This window comes from Triturus cristatus, chromosome 5_1 (genome assembly GCF_964204655.1).
Source record: "Triturus cristatus chromosome 5_1, aTriCri1.1, whole genome shotgun sequence".
Taxonomy (NCBI): domain Eukaryota; kingdom Metazoa; phylum Chordata; class Amphibia; order Caudata; family Salamandridae; genus Triturus; species Triturus cristatus.
The window spans coordinates 801568314-801586365 of record NC_140587.1 but is presented as its reverse complement, the minus strand read 5'-3'; the positions used below and the strand labels follow the sequence as shown (position 1 = coordinate 801586365).

Here is an 18052-nt window from a genome sequence, read left to right as displayed (position 1 = left end):
CCCACTGTAGTACTTTCAAAAGTATCTCAAAATCTGACCTCATCAGCATTGTGAAAAGCTCAATTTCACCACTTAAACAATGACCACATTCCGACAGCCATCATCAAAGAGAATTTCTCCTTATTCTTGGAAGCTTGGGGGGAAATTATCAATGCTTCCCCTCTCTCAAAGGACCTTCCCCAACACACTCACATGCAACCAAATATCTCCTCTACTTAAAAAAGCTCAACCTTGACCCCACCCTTCCTGAAAACTACAGACCAATTTCCAACTTCCCCAGGCTGGGGAAGACCATAGAAAAATGTTTCCTTACAACTCCATCAGTGAATTCATCAATACAGAAAACCCACTAGCCCCCCCATCAATCTGGATTCAGAGCTGGACACTATATTGAAACAGCCTCCCTAAAAAATCCTGTATAATGTTCGCCATGTTCTGGATGATGGAGATTCCTATCAGCTTGTTTTACTCGACTTTACAGCAATATTCAACACAATCATCACTCTAGACTGCTTAACAATCTCAAACTTTGCTTTGAATTCAATTGCATTGTCATGAAATGGTTTACATCCTTCCTCTCTAAGAGATCACAGTTAGTAAAAGTTGATAATTGCATCTCTGATCCTTCCCCGATCATCTGCGGGTTATGGAGCTATCTTATCTCCTATGCTCTTCAATCTTTATGTCGAGCTGCACGCTGAAATCTAAAAAGATTCTTCTGTCACCATTCCCCAATATGCATACATCGCTCAAATTTACCTAAAGGCATCTACCATAAATGATATTCTTGCCTTCAGAGCAAATCTGCTGAACATCAGATGTTGGCTAAAAACCTTCTCAATCTTAAAAAGACTGAATTCATCCTACCCTCACCTAAATGAAAAAAAGTGTTCAACCCTGAATTTCATCACCTTAATCTGCCTGACTTCACCCCCACTCTGGCACAGTCAGCATGTGTGTTAGAAATAATATTAGACTCCTCCCTAATCATCGCCCAACACATTGGCAAAATCACCAAAAGTGTGAATTTCTAGTTAAATATGCTGAAGAAACTGAAACCTATCCTGCAACCAATCCACCCAGAAGCAGCCTCCCATACCTTGATATTATCGAGATCAGACTTTGGCATTACGGTCCTAGTTGGTACCTCACAGACTGCCCTTACTCACTTAAAGGCAGTACTACATGCAGCAGCAGACTACTTTCATCGGCCAAGAAATTTGACCACATCTCTCTGATGCTCACTGACCTACACCGATACCCAACTGAAGCTAGAATCAAATTCAAGTTGGGATGATTAAACTCCCAAGCAATTCAGGCAAAAGCCCCATCCTATTTATCTAGCCTTCTCAAAACATCTGGCGACTCAAGATCTCTAAGATATAAAGAAAGCCTCCTCCTGGAAACACTCTTATTCGAACCTCCCTTGCGCTGCAGCGGTGCTTCTCAGTAGCGACCTCCTCCTTCTGGAACTCCTAGCCTTCAGATATTAGAAATACAGAATCCCTCCTCCTCTCCTGTAATCTACTAAAAACCCACCTGTTCAAACCTTACTTGGCTTGGTAACCCTTGCTCTTACAAGACTATCTGATACCCACTTCGAAAACTGTATATGTTATTTTGCTCAACCGTACTTTCGGCATAATCCCTATCCTTCCTCCTTAACCTACACCTCCGTCAGTCTCATCATCCTACCCTCCCTTCATCCACCCAGTTTTACCTCAATCCCTTCACCTACCCCAACTCCTCTACCCACCCTCATCTGCCTAAATTCCTCCCTTCTCTTCTCCTGACCCAGTACCAAAGGATTAGCATCTTTTCATCCATAGAAACGTCATTTGTTCTATTTAAGACCTTGTGCCACTGTTATTGTTTACCATGTAAAGCAAGTCTCTATCTTGGGTGACTATGTGCTATAGAAAGTTGCTAAATAAATAAATAATACACCTATAATTGGTCCAACTGAAGCAAATGTCCAGCTCCCATTTTTCTCAGCTGTTCCACTCTTATCTTGGCCTCTTGTTGATTAGATGTAGGTAGGTACTACTGATCGCATCTCTATGTAGAGTCCCAGGACGTGGCGGAGCTGCAGATATCTAAAGAATTGGGTTTTATAAAGAGCATAATCGCCTGCCAGTTGCTCAAATTATTTCATGTGGCTCGATGCCCAGGTGTCCCCTGAGTTTTAAAAATAGCAATAAGGTCTCAAGATTGGAATCCCTTTTAACTGGCTCCCTAAGGGGGAGCCACGTCCCGTACCATTAGGGCGTTTCATTAATCAGCTTGCTGTAGGGCGCGGAGGACCGATGCTCCATATAGCATGGTATACAGTTGGATGTCTCTAGAAAATCTAGTTTTAGCATCACAATTGACTCATTCCTGTCACAAAAGAACCAATTATTGTTTGGAACTAGTTGGGGGGGTCCAATATTACAACTGGATATTGACATTCTTAGCCCGCCTGTATGCAAAGTAAACCTGGGGCTGCCACGCGCCCACAGGAAGTTACAAAGTAGTGATTGTAAGGGTTGAAAGAACTGTGTCGTCAGTGGGACGGGTAGTTTTGAATGATGTACAGAAAGTGGGATAGTGGGATCAATTTGAAAAGTTTTTGATTTGCTGCAGTGGGGTTAGGTTCTGGCCCAAACACCTCTTCTTGTCTCTTGATACCATCATACCCAGGTACTTAAAAGGACCTTCTGCTATAGTAAGTAAGTAATCCATATTTGGAAAGCGTGAACATATCACCTCTTAAAGTTTCAAGGCGCTGAGGTCCGTCGGGTAGATTAAGTGAGCTATTGCCCAGAGTCACATGATGCTGAGCTGCCGCCGGAGTTTGAACCATGAACCCCCTGCTTCAGAGTCAGTCGCTCGCTCTGGCTGCTGTGCCACACCTCTCCCTACCTCTGCTACACATTGATAGACGCCTTCCAACCCCTGTTGGTGGTACATCCCCTACTGGCATATATATACAGACTTTTCCCAATTCACCCTAAGGCTAGAGATAAATTTGAATTAATAGAAATGCATAGGGAATGGAGCTGTTAGACTGCTGGACATGAGGGAGCAGGTTATCCGCGTGAAGCAACACCCTGTCCTCAAGTCTTTGGGGAGAGGATGTGGCCTAATGGCTAGATTGGTCGACCTCGAAGCTGGGGAACCAGGTTTGAGTCTCTGCATGGACACACAACATCCTGTGATTCTGGGCAAATCACTTAATGCCCCCTCTGTGCCTACTAAAATGAATGTGCCCCTCTGTAAGGCAACTGGTGCTCATGTAAAGTGCTCTGATACCTTCAGGTCGAGTTTGTGCTTTATAAAATTCATACAAAAAACCTCCATTCTACTGGAAGCCTGACAATTGTTCATTATGGCACAACTACTCCGCAAGGTGCTCAATCACCAGTGCAAATAGAAGTGGTGAGAGTGGGCAGCCTTGGCGTGTGCCTCTCCCAATAGGAAAGGGTGCAGGTAATACCCCACTTATTTTCATTGGGGTTTAGGGTGCTGTGTATAGTACGACTACCTATCTTAAGTAAAGGGGCCAAAGACCATCCTCTCAAGTACCTCATGCATGAAAGACCAATGGACCATATCAAATGCTTATTTGAAGTCCACCGACCGTAGAGCTGCCTGACTCCAGAGTTCATTTGCGTGCACCAGTTCCACCTACAGGTGCCGAAGACTCTGCCGAGTGCCCCTCCCTGGCATGAAGCCATCCTGCTCACTGAATTAAGTTACATATCATATTAGCCAGTCTACTGGCTAGGACTTTGGCCAAGAGCTTTGCTTCAGTGATACTGGTTGGTAAGAGGAACCCCCATTAAGGGGTTTGCCGGGATTCAGGATTACCAATATCAGGGCCCTCCGTAGATCGTGCAGAGCCCTTCTTCAAATAGTGCCTGTAGGTGTGGCAGTAGCAGAGAAGCGTGCTTCTTGAGGAATTCCAGCGGAAATCCATTTGGACCCAGAACCTTGCCAGAGGGCTGTAAAGATGAGCAGGAACAACAAGGTGAGAAGTTAGTATCCTTAATGAAGTAATGCCCTGACACCGAGAGCAGTGTCGTCCTCCGAGCAGGTCTCATGTCAACTGACTCAGTTGACTGTTACCTATGCACAAGGTTCCAAATGGAATGGAATGGCATCACAGAGCCTTGGGCATACGTAAGCGGTTCAGAAAGCATGTGCCTCGAGGGCGCTAAGCCAAACACAACAAGGGCATGTCAGTAATAGCCTGTTGTATCTTGCTAGCTGTAACTGGGCCTCTGAAAGGGTGCATAAGACAAGGCCTTCTGCTAATGGGTGCTCCAGTTCAATTTGTGGGGAGGGGTCTGCCTAGGCTAGAGAGCGATTCCAAGAGCATCAGTAAATAACTGCCTTGTATTACCTAGTAGAGAAGGGACAGGTCATTTCTGTGTGTCCCTGTTGGTAAGCCAATAGAACAATTTGCCTGCTTTGCCCCCCCCCCACTCGTATATTCTGTGTTGGGGATGTAGCCATACATATCAGTCAGAGTCCAACCTTTTCTCCCTCAGGGCGCCTTTCAATGCCTCAAGCTGTCTCTCCGAGTCCTTTGTTTGCCTGGTAGCTAGTCGCGCCTCCGGTTTTCTAAACTGCTCTTCTAGTTCCTCCATCCCAGGCTCCCTTTCCCTGTCTTATCCCCTGCAATAGGCCATGGCCTGCCCTCTGATAACATTTTTGAGTGCTTCCGACAGGGATGCCTGTGAGGAGACCGAACTCTCGCTGTGTTCAAAGTTTTCAGCGACTACATCTCTGCATACCTGCCAACTTGAAAAAAAATCTCCGTGCAGCCTAGGAGGAGGCAGGGCTTCCTGCCGAGAAGTACCTACGAGGCACTTTTGCTCCCATGCTACCCATTGCTTTAAATGGGCCGGTACTGAATACCAGCACTTTTTTATTTTGAGAGGGAGAGTACCTGCACTTCTCAAGAAAAACGTAATAATTTTTAATTGTAGAGTACTTGCACTTCTCAGAAACAAGCAGGTACTCTGGTACGGAGTACCTGCACTTTTATTTTTCCATTTTAAGCACTGATGCTAATCCCATCACCCCTCCTGCAAAAACAAACCAAAAAAGCTGGCTGGTGCCGATGTCCTAGGATGTTTTCACACCCCTTAATGGACGTCAGCAGTTCAAAGCCTGAGAAAACGAACTGGAAATCCTCTGTTAACTGTGTTTTGCAGCTTGTTTTCCCTGCCACCGTGTGATATCAGCTCCTCACCGGGAGACAGTGTGATGGTAGCTGATATTGTGTGACACACCATAGCACCGTGTGAGTTGGCAGGTGTCTGTGAGTAGGTCGGCCATCTGCTCATCGTGCAGCCACCAGCCATTCTGCCTCCGTATCCCTATCGGACCTCTGCCTGCTCCTTATCAACTGGGGGAGTGATCGGAGAGTCCTCTTGGGGGTTTCCACAGCCAACTCCACAGCAGGTAGGAAACTGTAATCAATGCGTGAAAGAGAGTGATGTGTCCTAGAAAGAGTGTACTGCCTTTCCTCTCTGTGAGATCGCTGCAGTGTGTCAGTAGCCCTGTATGTGCTTTACAAGACACCTTCAGGCACTCATAAGACCCAGTGGCAGGCGGGCAACGAGAGCCAAATTTCGGGGGGGGGGGGCTGAAGAAGATTTCGGGGGGGCTAAGTCTTCCAGCCATAGGCAGAGTGGCTGTAAAAAGGGGTGAAAACACAACAAAAGCCTCATTAACGAGTAAATGGTCTTTTGAAGACCTGCCTATTTACGCAGGGCCGATCATCTGCTTGAGGAATTCGTACTGTGCACATCTGGTGTAGAGCTCATGGCTAAGTTCCCCAAGAATTTTCGGCCCTGGCGGAGCACTCAGCAGGGAGCTGGAGGCGTGCTTGAGTGTACTGTATTGAAGACCCAGAGGTAAGTATATACTCTCGAGCAGCCACAGGTGTCCCCTAACAATGACACATTGGTCCAGGGGGTCTGGCTGTGCTGCAAACTATAACAAGCATTGGCATAGCCAATAGGTCTCGCCTTTGGGACCTTATAAGTGTTTAGCCATGCAACAGTTGCATAACTAAACACTTATAAGGTCCCAAAAGCGAGACCTATTGGCTATGCCAAGGGGCCGTGCGGCCGCAAAAGTGAAAGTGATGGCGATCGCGATCAAAAGTTAAAGTGATCGCGATCAAACATCAAAGCGGCCGTGCGGTCGCTAAAGTGAAAGTAATCGCGGTGAAAGTAATCGCGGTAAAAGTGAAAGTAATCGCGGTAAAAGTGGCGCGCGCGCCCGCGCACATGCACTGAAGCCCTAGGCTGGCCTGGTAGCACTTTTTGGAGCCCTCTCAATAAGTCTCGCCAGACCAGCGCATGCGCTGGGTCAGGCGAGACCTAAAAAGGAAGGTTTCTGTTGTATCCCTGTTGTCCTGTCTTAGATTCCTGCAGGATTCCTGCTTGGTGACTCGACGGAGTGTTCCTGTTACTTGTGGGTTTTAATCCTTGCACTCGGATTCAAATAAATATCCTCTCAAACAACTCAAGGCTTCTGTTTAATGTTTACGATACAATAGTTTCCCTCTGGAAACCCTGGGTGAAACCTGAGTGAAATATTCGAACTAGCAAGTCGCATTTAGTGCCCAACAAATGTGTCTCTTGGAGCAAAAGGGCATCAGGGGCATGCTTCTAGGCATAGAGCATGACTGATCCCTGTTTGACTCTTTATTCAACACGTTCACAGTCCAGGACATAATACGGTACTGGCCTGGAGTCTTGTCACGCATGAGGCGTGATAATGCCCCATGTACCTCCACAGCCCCATTGAGCTTGGACCCAGGTTACACCACACCACCCTGGCACACCGAAAATGTAATTGGTGGTCCTCTCTGCAACTCCATCTTTGCACCGGCCACTGTGACTTATGGGGTGCTAAAAGCGTGAGAGGAGTGAACGTCTGTTTGACCTGTAACACTTTGCACGTGTAGTGAATGACAAACACCAAACAAAACTGTAAAGTGACCACAACATCCCTCATCTCCCCAACTCCACCCACCCTACACCTCCTTCTAAGAAGGATCGATCTCCATAAGCAAGACATTTAACATCCGAACTCAGCAACCTGAAACGTGGGGTATATGTAACAATCTGTGCATTACTACCCCCACCACCTGAATGAGCCAATACTAGCGCTACTGTGTGCACCAGGTGTGTGCGCGTATAATCTTCTCTTCCCCTTACCACAATGCGGGCCGAGCCAGTCAGTGGCCGTGGCCCCCATAGTCGATGGTCACGTGTCCCACGGTGTCAAGGTTCACTATCGTGTGAGGGAGGGGCTTCTCACTCCGCCCCTCTAAGGGCCGGCTGCCTTGATACAACTGTACCAAGGTTCCGTGCCCTACAAAGGGTGTGATTATGTGCTGATAATTATGATTCCACAGTATTCTGCCATCTTCATGGAGCGCTGCAAAGCTGCATTTAATTGCTGATATCTGCGGCAGTGATACTACACGAGGGAAGGGGGTGAAGATCTGTGTGGCAGTAAATCGCGTTTAGATCTCGATGTCTGTTTTCATTGAGCAAAATCATTGCTCGTCACAATTGTCAAACATGACTTCCAACAAGTAATTAGGGGACCACTGGAGCTAGGCTCGAGATCAATGATGAAAAGTAAATGAAAAAGTCATTCTCTCAAACTGCAGAAACAGATTTGTCCATTTGATGTCACTGTTGTCTCACATTTGAAATTGCTGCTTACAATGTTTGTTGAGCTTCAGTCTTTTTGCATTAGCGAGAGCACCGCTCCCGTCTGCTTGTCCAATTCTATGTTCGCTGATACACAGGGGCGAAGCTTGGTCAGTAAGATTGGGTAGGGGGGGTGAAGGTTTCAGATTTGCCAGCAATCACGATGGTATATAATGGTAAAATACATTATACGACAAGCAGGGCGCATGGGAGGGGCTTAAGGGGCAGCGGAAAGGGAGAGGAATGCGGATTGGTAGGAGTACTAAATGAGAAAAAAAAATATTGTAAAATAACCAACATTTTTGAGGACTTTCAAAACAGAGATGAGAGAGAGAGTGTGTGTGTTTTTGTCAGTGATGGGCATGCAAAAATCTCAGGTGAAATCCGACAGACCCCTCACCATACCCGACTGAAAGCACCTGCAAGCAACTATTAATCAGAAAATACATTTATTAGGATAGTTTAACACCCCTCCCCCTGAAACTACGCCCTAACTGATATATTTTCTGAATTTATTTAGATATGGCTTCTTACCTTCGTGGCACATCCGACAGTTGCCTGTCCCAGCATTGGCTGTGCCAGGTTGCCTGGTGATTACCTGGGTAACAAATAGACAGAAGCACCTTCGCTTCGTCAAAGACGAACTGTACCCGGACTGGTCGGTGGAACCTCTTGCTGAATGGCATTGGGTGAAAGTAAGTTGTGAAACAACCCCCTTGGCACCAAGGGTCTATTTGGGGTACTTTTTCAAAACTAATTTTTTCCAGAAATAACAAATAAATGCACTTTATGTAGTTGGATTTTTGTTGAACTTTTGTCCTCTTATGAGAAACACTACCACAGCTGCCTCTGCCCATCTCTTTGCACATCACTGTTGTTGCCGTCTCACTTCTTTGGATAGAGACAGGGAAGTGAGATGGCTTCTACTTCACCTCACTCGCACCCTCATCACACTTTACCTCACCCTTTAGCTCTCTCCATCTCTCTATACCTCACATTTCTATACCTCGCCCTTTACCTCACCATTTTCTGCTGGACCCCTCTCTCTACTCACATTTGTCACACTACTTTATTTCCCTCTACCTTTCTCTTACTACTTAAATCTCCATTTCCCTTACCAGTCATTCACTATCTCTCGTCTCTAACTCTGCTCTTTTTCTGCCTCTGTTCCCTCTACTCACCTGCCCTTCTTACTTCCTATACTGCTTCTTCTCTATCGTTACCTTCTCTCTCTCTCTCTCGCTCTTTACTTATAAAATACAATACATTTGTAAAGTGCACTGCTACCTAAAAAGGTGTCCTGACGCTAGCAATAGGAGTATCCAGTAAGTTAAAAGGCAAAAGAGGCATAGGAGGAAGTTATTACAGTGTCAAAAAGAAGCATTTTAGGCATTTTTCCTAAAACCGTTTCAGATGATCAGCTCTCAAGGCCAACGGTAAGGCATTCCACAGTCTGGATTTAACAATATGAGGGGTTTGAAACAAAGATTATTAAAACGAAGGGATCACACCTTGGAACAAAGTTTGAACCAGTGCCTAAGATATAGAGAACCCCTGAAGATAAAAATCTTGGAAGCAGAAGTGAGGGCCTTAAACTGGTTACTTTTGTTGATCGGCAACCAGTGAAAGCGATGTAAATGATTAGAGATAGAGCACCAGGGAGAAAGTTTCAGGATCGATCGGGCAGCAGCGTTTTGAATAATCCGAAGATGCTGAATAAGAAAGGAAGAGAGCCCGAGATACAGACTTTTGGAATAGTCCAGTTTAGAAGTGATCAAGGTATGTACAAAAGTCTTCTGCTGTTCCACAGGAATAAAATACATCATAGGTCTAACAGATCTGAGAGTCAGTAAACAAGAACTAGACATCGATTTTATCTGAGATTCAACGGTGAGCTCAGCATCTAATTTAACCCTCACGTTTCTGACCACAGGGGACGAACAAGGAGGATTACCCATCTCAGATGGCCACCAGAGGTTGGTGTCAGTATAGATTTAGAACCGAAGAATAGAATCCCGGTCTCGTCGGAGTTCAACTTTAAAAAAATTGGTATTCATCCATTCTAGGACTGATCTGAGACCAGATTTAAAAGAGTTTAATGATGAAGGAGCATTTTCGTCAAAGGCCTAAAACAGCTGAGTATCGTCAGCATACGAAACCACTCTATCTCCGAAAGACTCCACAATATTGCCAAAGGATGACATATATACATTAAAAAGGGTAGGGATTAGTGCGGACCCCTGTGGAGCACCACCATTTAAAGGCTTTGTTGCAGACCTAAAAGGAGGGCGAAAGACCGCCTGTGTATGGTTGCAGATAAAGGACTTAAACCAAGACAAGGCACAATCAGTAATACCCATGCCTTCCAGCCTCTCAAGCAAAATAGCATGAGAAACCATATCAAATGCCGCCAAGAGATCCAGCAACATTAACATAACTGGGGAATTTCGGTCAAGATTGCTTTTAATATGCTCAGAAACCTCAAGTAGAGAGGTCTCAGTAGTATAACGATGCCGAAAACCTGATTGCGAGTCATGTAGCAGAAGGTTTTCCTCCAAGAAAAGAGTGAGCTGTCTGCTCACGTTTTTTTCAATCAACTTTGCCATAGTAAGCAGGAGAGAGATGGGCCTGAAGTTGCTCAAAATCTTAGGGTCAGCGGAAGCCTTCTAAAGTAAGGGGAGTAGCGGGCCTGCTTCCATCCAGAGGAGACCATTGTCTGAGCAAGAGATTCATTGAGCAAGATGTTCACCCAGGGGTTAATTCCTGATACTGCCTTTTTAAGAATAGTTTGGGGATATGGATCAAGTGGAAATCCTGATTTACAATTGACAAGATCAGTAGCAGATGTTTCAAGGGAGATGGGAGAAAAACAAGACAAAAGTGGAGCAGAAGAAAGAGCGAAAAAGCCTGAATAGGCCGTGGAAGGATGAGTAAAGGAATTGTAAATAACTTGAATTGTATTATGAAAAAACCAGAGTTCTGCACAGAGTTCCATTGAGGAATAGGCGTATTTTTAGTCGCCAGTGGAGAAAGAAAGCCGTTAACCACCTTAAACAATTTTTGGAGGGAGTTATCTGCTTTGGAGATTGACAGGGCAATGAAAGTTTTACTAGCCATGTATATGGCTTTATGATATTTCTTAAGAGCCTCCGATAAATTGACTTGGCCTCTACATCATAATTAGTTCTCCATTGTCTCTTCTGAGAACCAAGGGGCTGAAGACTTAAGTCTCTTAGCAGAATACACTTTCTTGGGGGCAAAAGTGTCAATAGCTTTCTCTACCCAAAAATTAAAAAGCACGGCATCTTGCGCCTAGCACTCTGGTCTGCTCCATTGGTGTAACAAAAGCCCCCGTAGTGCGGGGGGAGGCGAGCTCCAGGTGGTCCCCTCAGCATAGTACCCTAGCCTGAGAGCTCCTGAGTGAGTTGGAGGGGGGCCCCTTCATGTACTTTGCAGGGGGGGGAGGGAGGGCCTCAAGTTTTGTTACACTACTGGTCTGATCAACAATGACAACTTGTGTTATGTCAGCCAAAAGGAGGTCATTAACTTTGTGCCAAGGACTGGAAATTTTTCTGATTGTGCAGGGTAGGACACACGGGGAGACTTAAAATCTCAACAGGAACTAAGACATGATCCGACCACATAAGATTAACGGCCTGGAGTACTTTGATCAGGGGAGGGCCAGCCAAAATAAGATCCAGGGTATGACCAGCTGTATGAGTAGGTCCCTTAACAAGTTGTACCAAATTAAAACCTTCCAGAGTGCCCAAAAATGGTTGTGCCAATCTGTTGTTCATGTCATCTATGCGGAGATTAAAGTTTCCAAGAACCATACAATTAGTATGCAGTGAATAGAGTTGGCCTGGTGCTTCAGAAAGAGATTGTAAAGAAGTAGCTGACCCAGCCATGGGAAAGTAAATAATTGCACCAGAGACAGAAAAGGTGGCAGAAAGGTAATGATGAACAGCACACCCTCCATTATGACATTGTTGTTAAGCTCAGACATAGAGCACGGAGTTGATGCACGATGTATCATTGCAGTCCCACCACCAATTTAATTATCACGTGCAAGATGTTTGATGGAGAAATCTTGTGGGATGGCTAGGTGCCGAACTGTCCTTATGCCACGTTTCCGTAAGGAACAAGGCATCCCAATAATTATCAGCTAACAAGTTAAAAATGTCCAGGCCATGTCTCGATAGAGAACGGCAATTCAGCAGGCCAGCCTTAAATGATTTCTTTTTTTTTGAGCCTGAGGAAGCTCCCAAAGAGTCGCCAGAATGTAAAGATCTGGAGGGATTATAGAAGGCAAGGGAGGCTTGGTCAAACCATAGGAAAGTAAAACCACAACTTGGTAAAGCCTGTATCAGAAATGACATCATAAGGGGGTCCTAGATGAATGCAGGGCGCAGTGTGCAGTGCATACAGCTCCCTATTGGTATCTGTAAAGGAAGGAGAAGTTGCCGAATGAGACATGTCACAGGCAGCATGGCTGGCGCTGGCCGCAATCAGGACGAGGAGGGGCACAGATGGGCTTGCCTTAGGTGCACCAGTGGCATGCCCACCAGGCACATCCGATGGGCTTCCGGTGGATTGGAATAGTGCCAATATCGGCAACAGTTATCACAAAACACATAAGTACATAAATAAAACACACGACACTGAATGTAAGTGGAGAAATATTGCTGCAGGTTTATTAGCATAAGCAATATGCAAACATGGTGGGTTATCTTACGGGCGATCCCAGGGCAGGCCAGCCCCTATGCCGCCTGCCCGTCTGATAAGCCTAGAGTCACCATGGCAACGCCAATTGGTGTATACCAAATGTTGGGAGGGTCCCCCCCTCCCATCCGTGGACCACCAGTCCACTTGCTACACACGCCCCCCCGTGATGGGTGGGCGGAGCATACATGGCAGCCCCCGGTTGCTCAGACCCACAACCGCCTGTCGGATAGCGGGGCGCCGTCGGTCTTCCAGTGGACACGCTAAACATCCCTGGGTATCCTGGCTTAGCACCACGCGGTGCTGCTGCATGCTATACCCCTTGGTATGTGCAGACCCTGGATCGCCCTGTAACTCCTCCACAGCCTTGGGAGTGGCCACCGTCACTACCAGGGCCCCCCACCAAGGTAGACCTATGTACTTACAACCTGCTGCAGCCAAAGCTTCCCCTAGGTCCAGTCGGAAAACATCCATACCTAAACTAGAAAGGTGCACTTCATCTCCCTCCAGGCACCCTGTGGACTTGGCGTGTATAAGACCATGCCTGATGAAGCCAAGACCTCTTTGCTCTGCGCCACTGCGCATGGCTCCCGGTAGGCCTTTATACCTACAGCATACCGGTACCGGGCTTCTCCCAGGTCCAGCCAAACAAGGCAGCCTTACATAACCACTGAGGATAAAAAAAGACTAGAGTGCAACCATACCAAAATGGCGGCTCTAGCGGGACAAAATGAAAATGAACGTGCCAATGTGCAAATGGCAATTTGAAAGAGTCTTTAACAGACCGTCGAGCAGCCCAAGTAGCGTTATTTGACAAACACCTGACCTCGGTAAAAACCTCCCACACAGAGTAAAACGCCCAAGTGCTATTGAATACAAACGCTCAGGCCAGGTTAAAGGTTGAAAGAGGGTCTACTATACCCCACTCGCAAAAACTGCGGTAAGTGACCTGCTAACACAACAAACACAGATTTGTCCGGGACCAGAAAAGAAAATACACAAAAGCAGCAGAGTTTATAAAAAAACAGCTAACCAAGTAATACAGAGTAGTTGGATCTCACCGCTGCACGTCCCGTGCATCGGCCAATTTAAATAACCGCTGAGGATGAAAAAGAAAAGAGCGCAGCCTCACCAAAATGGCGGCTCTAGCGGGAAAAAGCAGACTAGATGTGCAAATGGCAGTCCGAAAGAGTCTTTAACAGACCTTCGAGCAGCCCAAGTAGCATTATTTGGAAACACCTTACCCTCGGTAAAAACATCCCACACTCTTCCTTCTGTTTTCAACTCGTCATTTTTACCTCACCTCTCTTTCTACTTAGATTTCCTAATATTTCTCTCCACCTCACATACCACATCTTACCACTCTTATCACACTACTCTCTTTTCTTCACCCACTACCACTGTATCAACCTAATCACTCTTTCTTTACTTCTCCTCCGTCTCTGTCATTCACCTCTTTACCTCATCTCCTTTCTACCCTAAACCCATTCCCTACATTCCTCTCTGCTTCCCTTCTGTGTTTGTCCAGCATGTCTTCCCGGAAAGGCCTGTCTCGTGACGTGACTAGCAGGCTCCCGCCCTTGCCCTGAGGGTGACCTGAACTCGAGTCTGACGCACACTGCCACAGAGATCCGGAATCACCTTTAAGCACATTGTTACTTTCTAATAAAATCTTGCATAAACTGTAACGAAATGACTAATCACCCTTAGAGAGAGAAATAGAAACTAATAAAAGCAAACTCTGAGAAAAAATATTTATACAAAGCCTGCGAAGACACAGCTGCTGTAGATAGATGAGCACCGAACACCCACATATATTTTCATTCTATCTCGCTTCTTGTTGGCAGATTACCAGATCTGGGGAATTCGTATTTCCCTTGGAATCCACCCATAAGAAACCCTACGAAGTCCTTGTACTTGGCAGGCTCCGCGCAGCAGCAAAGTCACCATCCAGGTAGGCCTTCTGCAGTGCCTGATAATACAATACATTCACACTGGCTCTCTGCCATTTCATATCCACTGCTGCAGGTGGATAATTCACAACACTGTCTTCAGTGAGCTAGCAGTCTGCTTTACTCCTTACTCTGTAACGTTAAACTTTCTTTGTTCTTCTGTTGTACCACAAAGGCAGTCGGACGCGGACGAGACCCCAATTCCGGATCACAAGCTAATTGTCAGCGTCCCCTGCAGCCTTCATTCCCACAAGCCTCCTCTGGCTGGTAGGTTGTGTGGTTGTGTGTGTTTGTTATGTTATGTTATATTTTATTTATAGAGCGCCAATCACCGAGAGGTCTCTAAGCGCTGTAACATGAATAGAAGGTCCAGAATCCTTTTCGCGCTACTATACTCCACATACAGCTTGTCCAAACGCCTCCCTGGACAGGAGGGTTTTAAGTCTCCTCCAGAATGGTAGTAACCTAGTTTCCTTACGCATACCGTCTGGTAGTTTGTTCCAGCTCTGGGGGACGGTATCTGAAAATGCCCGGGCCCCTAAAGTCATTCTGTTAAAATGTGGACAAACTAACAGGCTGGACTCTGATGACCGAAGGGAGCGTCCAGGCACATAAGGCCTCAAGCGGTCTTTGATGTATTTGGGTACCTCTCCGAACTGGGACTTGTGTGCAATGCACAACCCCTTGAATTTAACCCTTTGCTTGATGGGGAGTCAGTGTAGCTGTTGCAGCAGGGGGGTGGCATGGGCTCTTCTTGGCAGTTTATAGATCAGCCTTGCTGCGTCATTTATAACCACTTGGAGCTTCCCCAGGAGTTTTCCGAGAAGCCCAGTGTAGACTACATTACCATAGTCTAGGCATGACAGGATTAATGCGGTCACAACCGTATGTAAGGTGGAAGAAGACAGCATGGTCGCCAATTTCCGAAGTTGCCGCATCAGGCCAACGCAGCTGCCCATGACAGCAGATACCTGGTTATTTAGGGTTAGTCCAGTGTCCAGCTTTATACCCAGACTCCTTACTGCTGGCACTGGCATTAGGGTGGTACCCAGCTTTGGGGCCAGAAAAGATTGGATCAGGGCGAGCCCACTGAAGTGAGGGCAAGCACTTCTGTTTTATCTGGATTAACCTTCAGCAAATTAGAGGTCATCCAGTTCATAGTAAACCGGAGGATGTTCTGGGCGTTACGCTGTGAATCAGGAGAGTTGTCGATTCACACAATTAGCTGCGTATCGTCAGCATAGTTAAACACCTGACAATCTGTTCTGGCCAATGCATCTATCAGGGGCTGAACGTAAATATTAAAAAGTAAAGGGGACAATACGGACCCCTGTGGGACCCCCCCATTGTAAATTGCCTCGCTTAGACGTATGATCTCCTAATTGGTCTCTTTGAGACCGGTCCTCCAGAAAGGAAGTAATCCATTGGAGGACTGTCCCAGTGACTCCCAGCCGCCAGACATGGGCTAACAGCTGCACGTGATTCACCGTATCAAATGCGGCTGAGAGGTCCAATAGGATAAGGGCTGAGGGGATCTTCTTATCGGCTGCTTGCCGCAAGTCATCCAGCACCGAGAGCATCACCAACTCAGTGCTGTTGTGTGCCCTGAAACCGGCTTGCCGAGTGTGTAACAGCCAATGTTGTTCAACAAAGGACGAGAGGACTCTTGAGTACGCGTTGTTCAAGGACTTTTGCCAGGAAGGGGAGTCTGGAAATGCGTCTGAAGTTTTTGAGAATCCTGGCGTCCGTCCCTGCCTTTTTCAACACCGGGTTTGTGTGGTGTTCAGATTGCTCTGCAGAGTCGTGAACATTATTTTATAATGTTACCAATGTCCTCTTTCAGGGCACACGTCCTAAAAAAGTGGGGGACTCAACCAAGTTAGGCAGTATGCAAGTGACATCATGGCACGTAACATCACAGTGCGTGACATTACGGTGCGTGACATCGCACATGGCATCACAGGAAGTGGCATTACAACCCATGACCTCACAGAAAGTGACATCCAATCTTAATACCTCGTATGTTTAGTAGGTCTATCATAAGTACATTTGAGCGCATTGCAATATTTAACAAATGATATTTTGCGCTTGGGTTGTGTAAAAAAAAATTGACGCAACCCCAATGCTAAATCTGGGCCTTAACTTATTAATTTGTTTTTTAAAACCCTGCCACAAAGAAATTGACAACAAGGAGAACCATGGTAGTAAATCTGTTCTGCTTAATTGGTTGCAAAATCTCTATTTTGAAATATCTAATGGGGTTAAGGCACCTGCTGCAGAGATTTGTGTGTCTGCTAAATCTTAGGGAATAATAATGGTAGGACAACTCTGGAGGATAACATCTTTGCTTGAGAGATCTGTTTTTTGTCTAGCCTTAGTTTTGAATCAAAGTAGCATAGGGGGTTAATTGTCTCCTGTAAAGTACGTTATGTAACATGTAGATGACAGATTTTTATTTTATGTAAATGGGTAAGTGGGTTACTGCTTTTAACACAGAGATCCTTCTGTTACTTGCAGTTCATAAATTGTAATCCTTCCAATATAGTACAGTGAGTTATGAAGGACATGGGGCTTCTACACCTTGTAACCCTCACTGTCTTATGTAACACACCCTGTACATTGATTCACACACACAGGATTTATTGTCAATGTATAATGTTTAAGTGTGATATAAAGCACTCTGACACCCTGCAATGGGATGATTAGTGCTAAAGCGCTATAAAAGAAATTAAAGAAAATAGTGGTATTTAAATTGGTATTTGTGTAAATACTGGGACAGACCAACACATCTGACATTCTTATAGTGGATACATAGCTCTTATATACAGGGAGTGAACAAAGTAAAAAGCATGCCTCTCTTAACTACCTGTGAAGAGATCACAAGCTGTGTGCCTTTGTTTCCCCTCCATTGCATCTGGGTGTGAGGCTCCCATAACTTCTAACCAGGATATTCCAACAAAAGGAGGGCTGATGGTCCCTTAACTTCAGCCTTTGTTATGGGCGCAGCTGGAATCTGATCAGACCCCTACCTGCCTGCCCCTTGCTGCTCGGAGCATAAGCAGACAAGAAGCAGGTGCAGCTGAAAGTGACCCCCTGTCTGAAAATTACACCAGGACAAGTTTAGCATATTTTTGCGGGGCCCAACCTCTTGGCAGGGTAGACGGTGTCCACCCTGTGAAAATAGTGGGTAGACGCCATCACACTGGTGTACCCTCGACTTGTCCCCTGCTCTCTTTTGTCATGATTTATTTGCAAGGCAAGGCATGCCTTCTGCTGATGCTAAGGACAAACACAGAGAGAAAAATCAGATCAGAGACATGCCTGCGTTTTTTCAACTCATTTATTTGCTCTTCTGCTTTTGGCATTTCACGAAGCTCAGCTTCTGGGATGCGCCAAATTACTTGTGATCTGTTTAATGAAATGCTCTTCCTCCCGGTGGGAAATAAAGTCAGGTCACATAAGCCCATTCACCGACGGGGCTGATGTACCACTCACGAGTTTAGCGAGATCAGGTTAATGTGTCTGCTGAGCAAGTGGTTAAATCGCAACAAATGCGTAGGTTTTTAATGACTGCGTCATCACGCTCGTGCCAGGTACCAGAATGTATCTAAGGCTCACATCTGCACGGTTATCAGCTCATCACTTCTGCAG

General features: G+C 46.0%; 1 protein-coding gene across 2 annotated transcripts in view; it reads left to right on the top strand.

Moving 5' to 3' along the window:
• METTL4 (methyltransferase 4, N6-adenosine) overlaps positions 1-18052 on the top strand; it is a 284442-nt gene that overhangs the window by 201282 nt on the left and 65108 nt on the right. For both annotated transcript variants that reach the window (XM_085605820.1, XM_085605821.1), the window contains exons 5-7: positions 8248-8422; positions 14297-14403; positions 14577-14668. In XM_085605820.1, coding sequence (XP_085461946.1) covers positions 8248-8422; positions 14297-14403; positions 14577-14668 — 374 coding nt within the window. The remainder of the gene's footprint in view (positions 1-8247; positions 8423-14296; positions 14404-14576; positions 14669-18052) is intronic.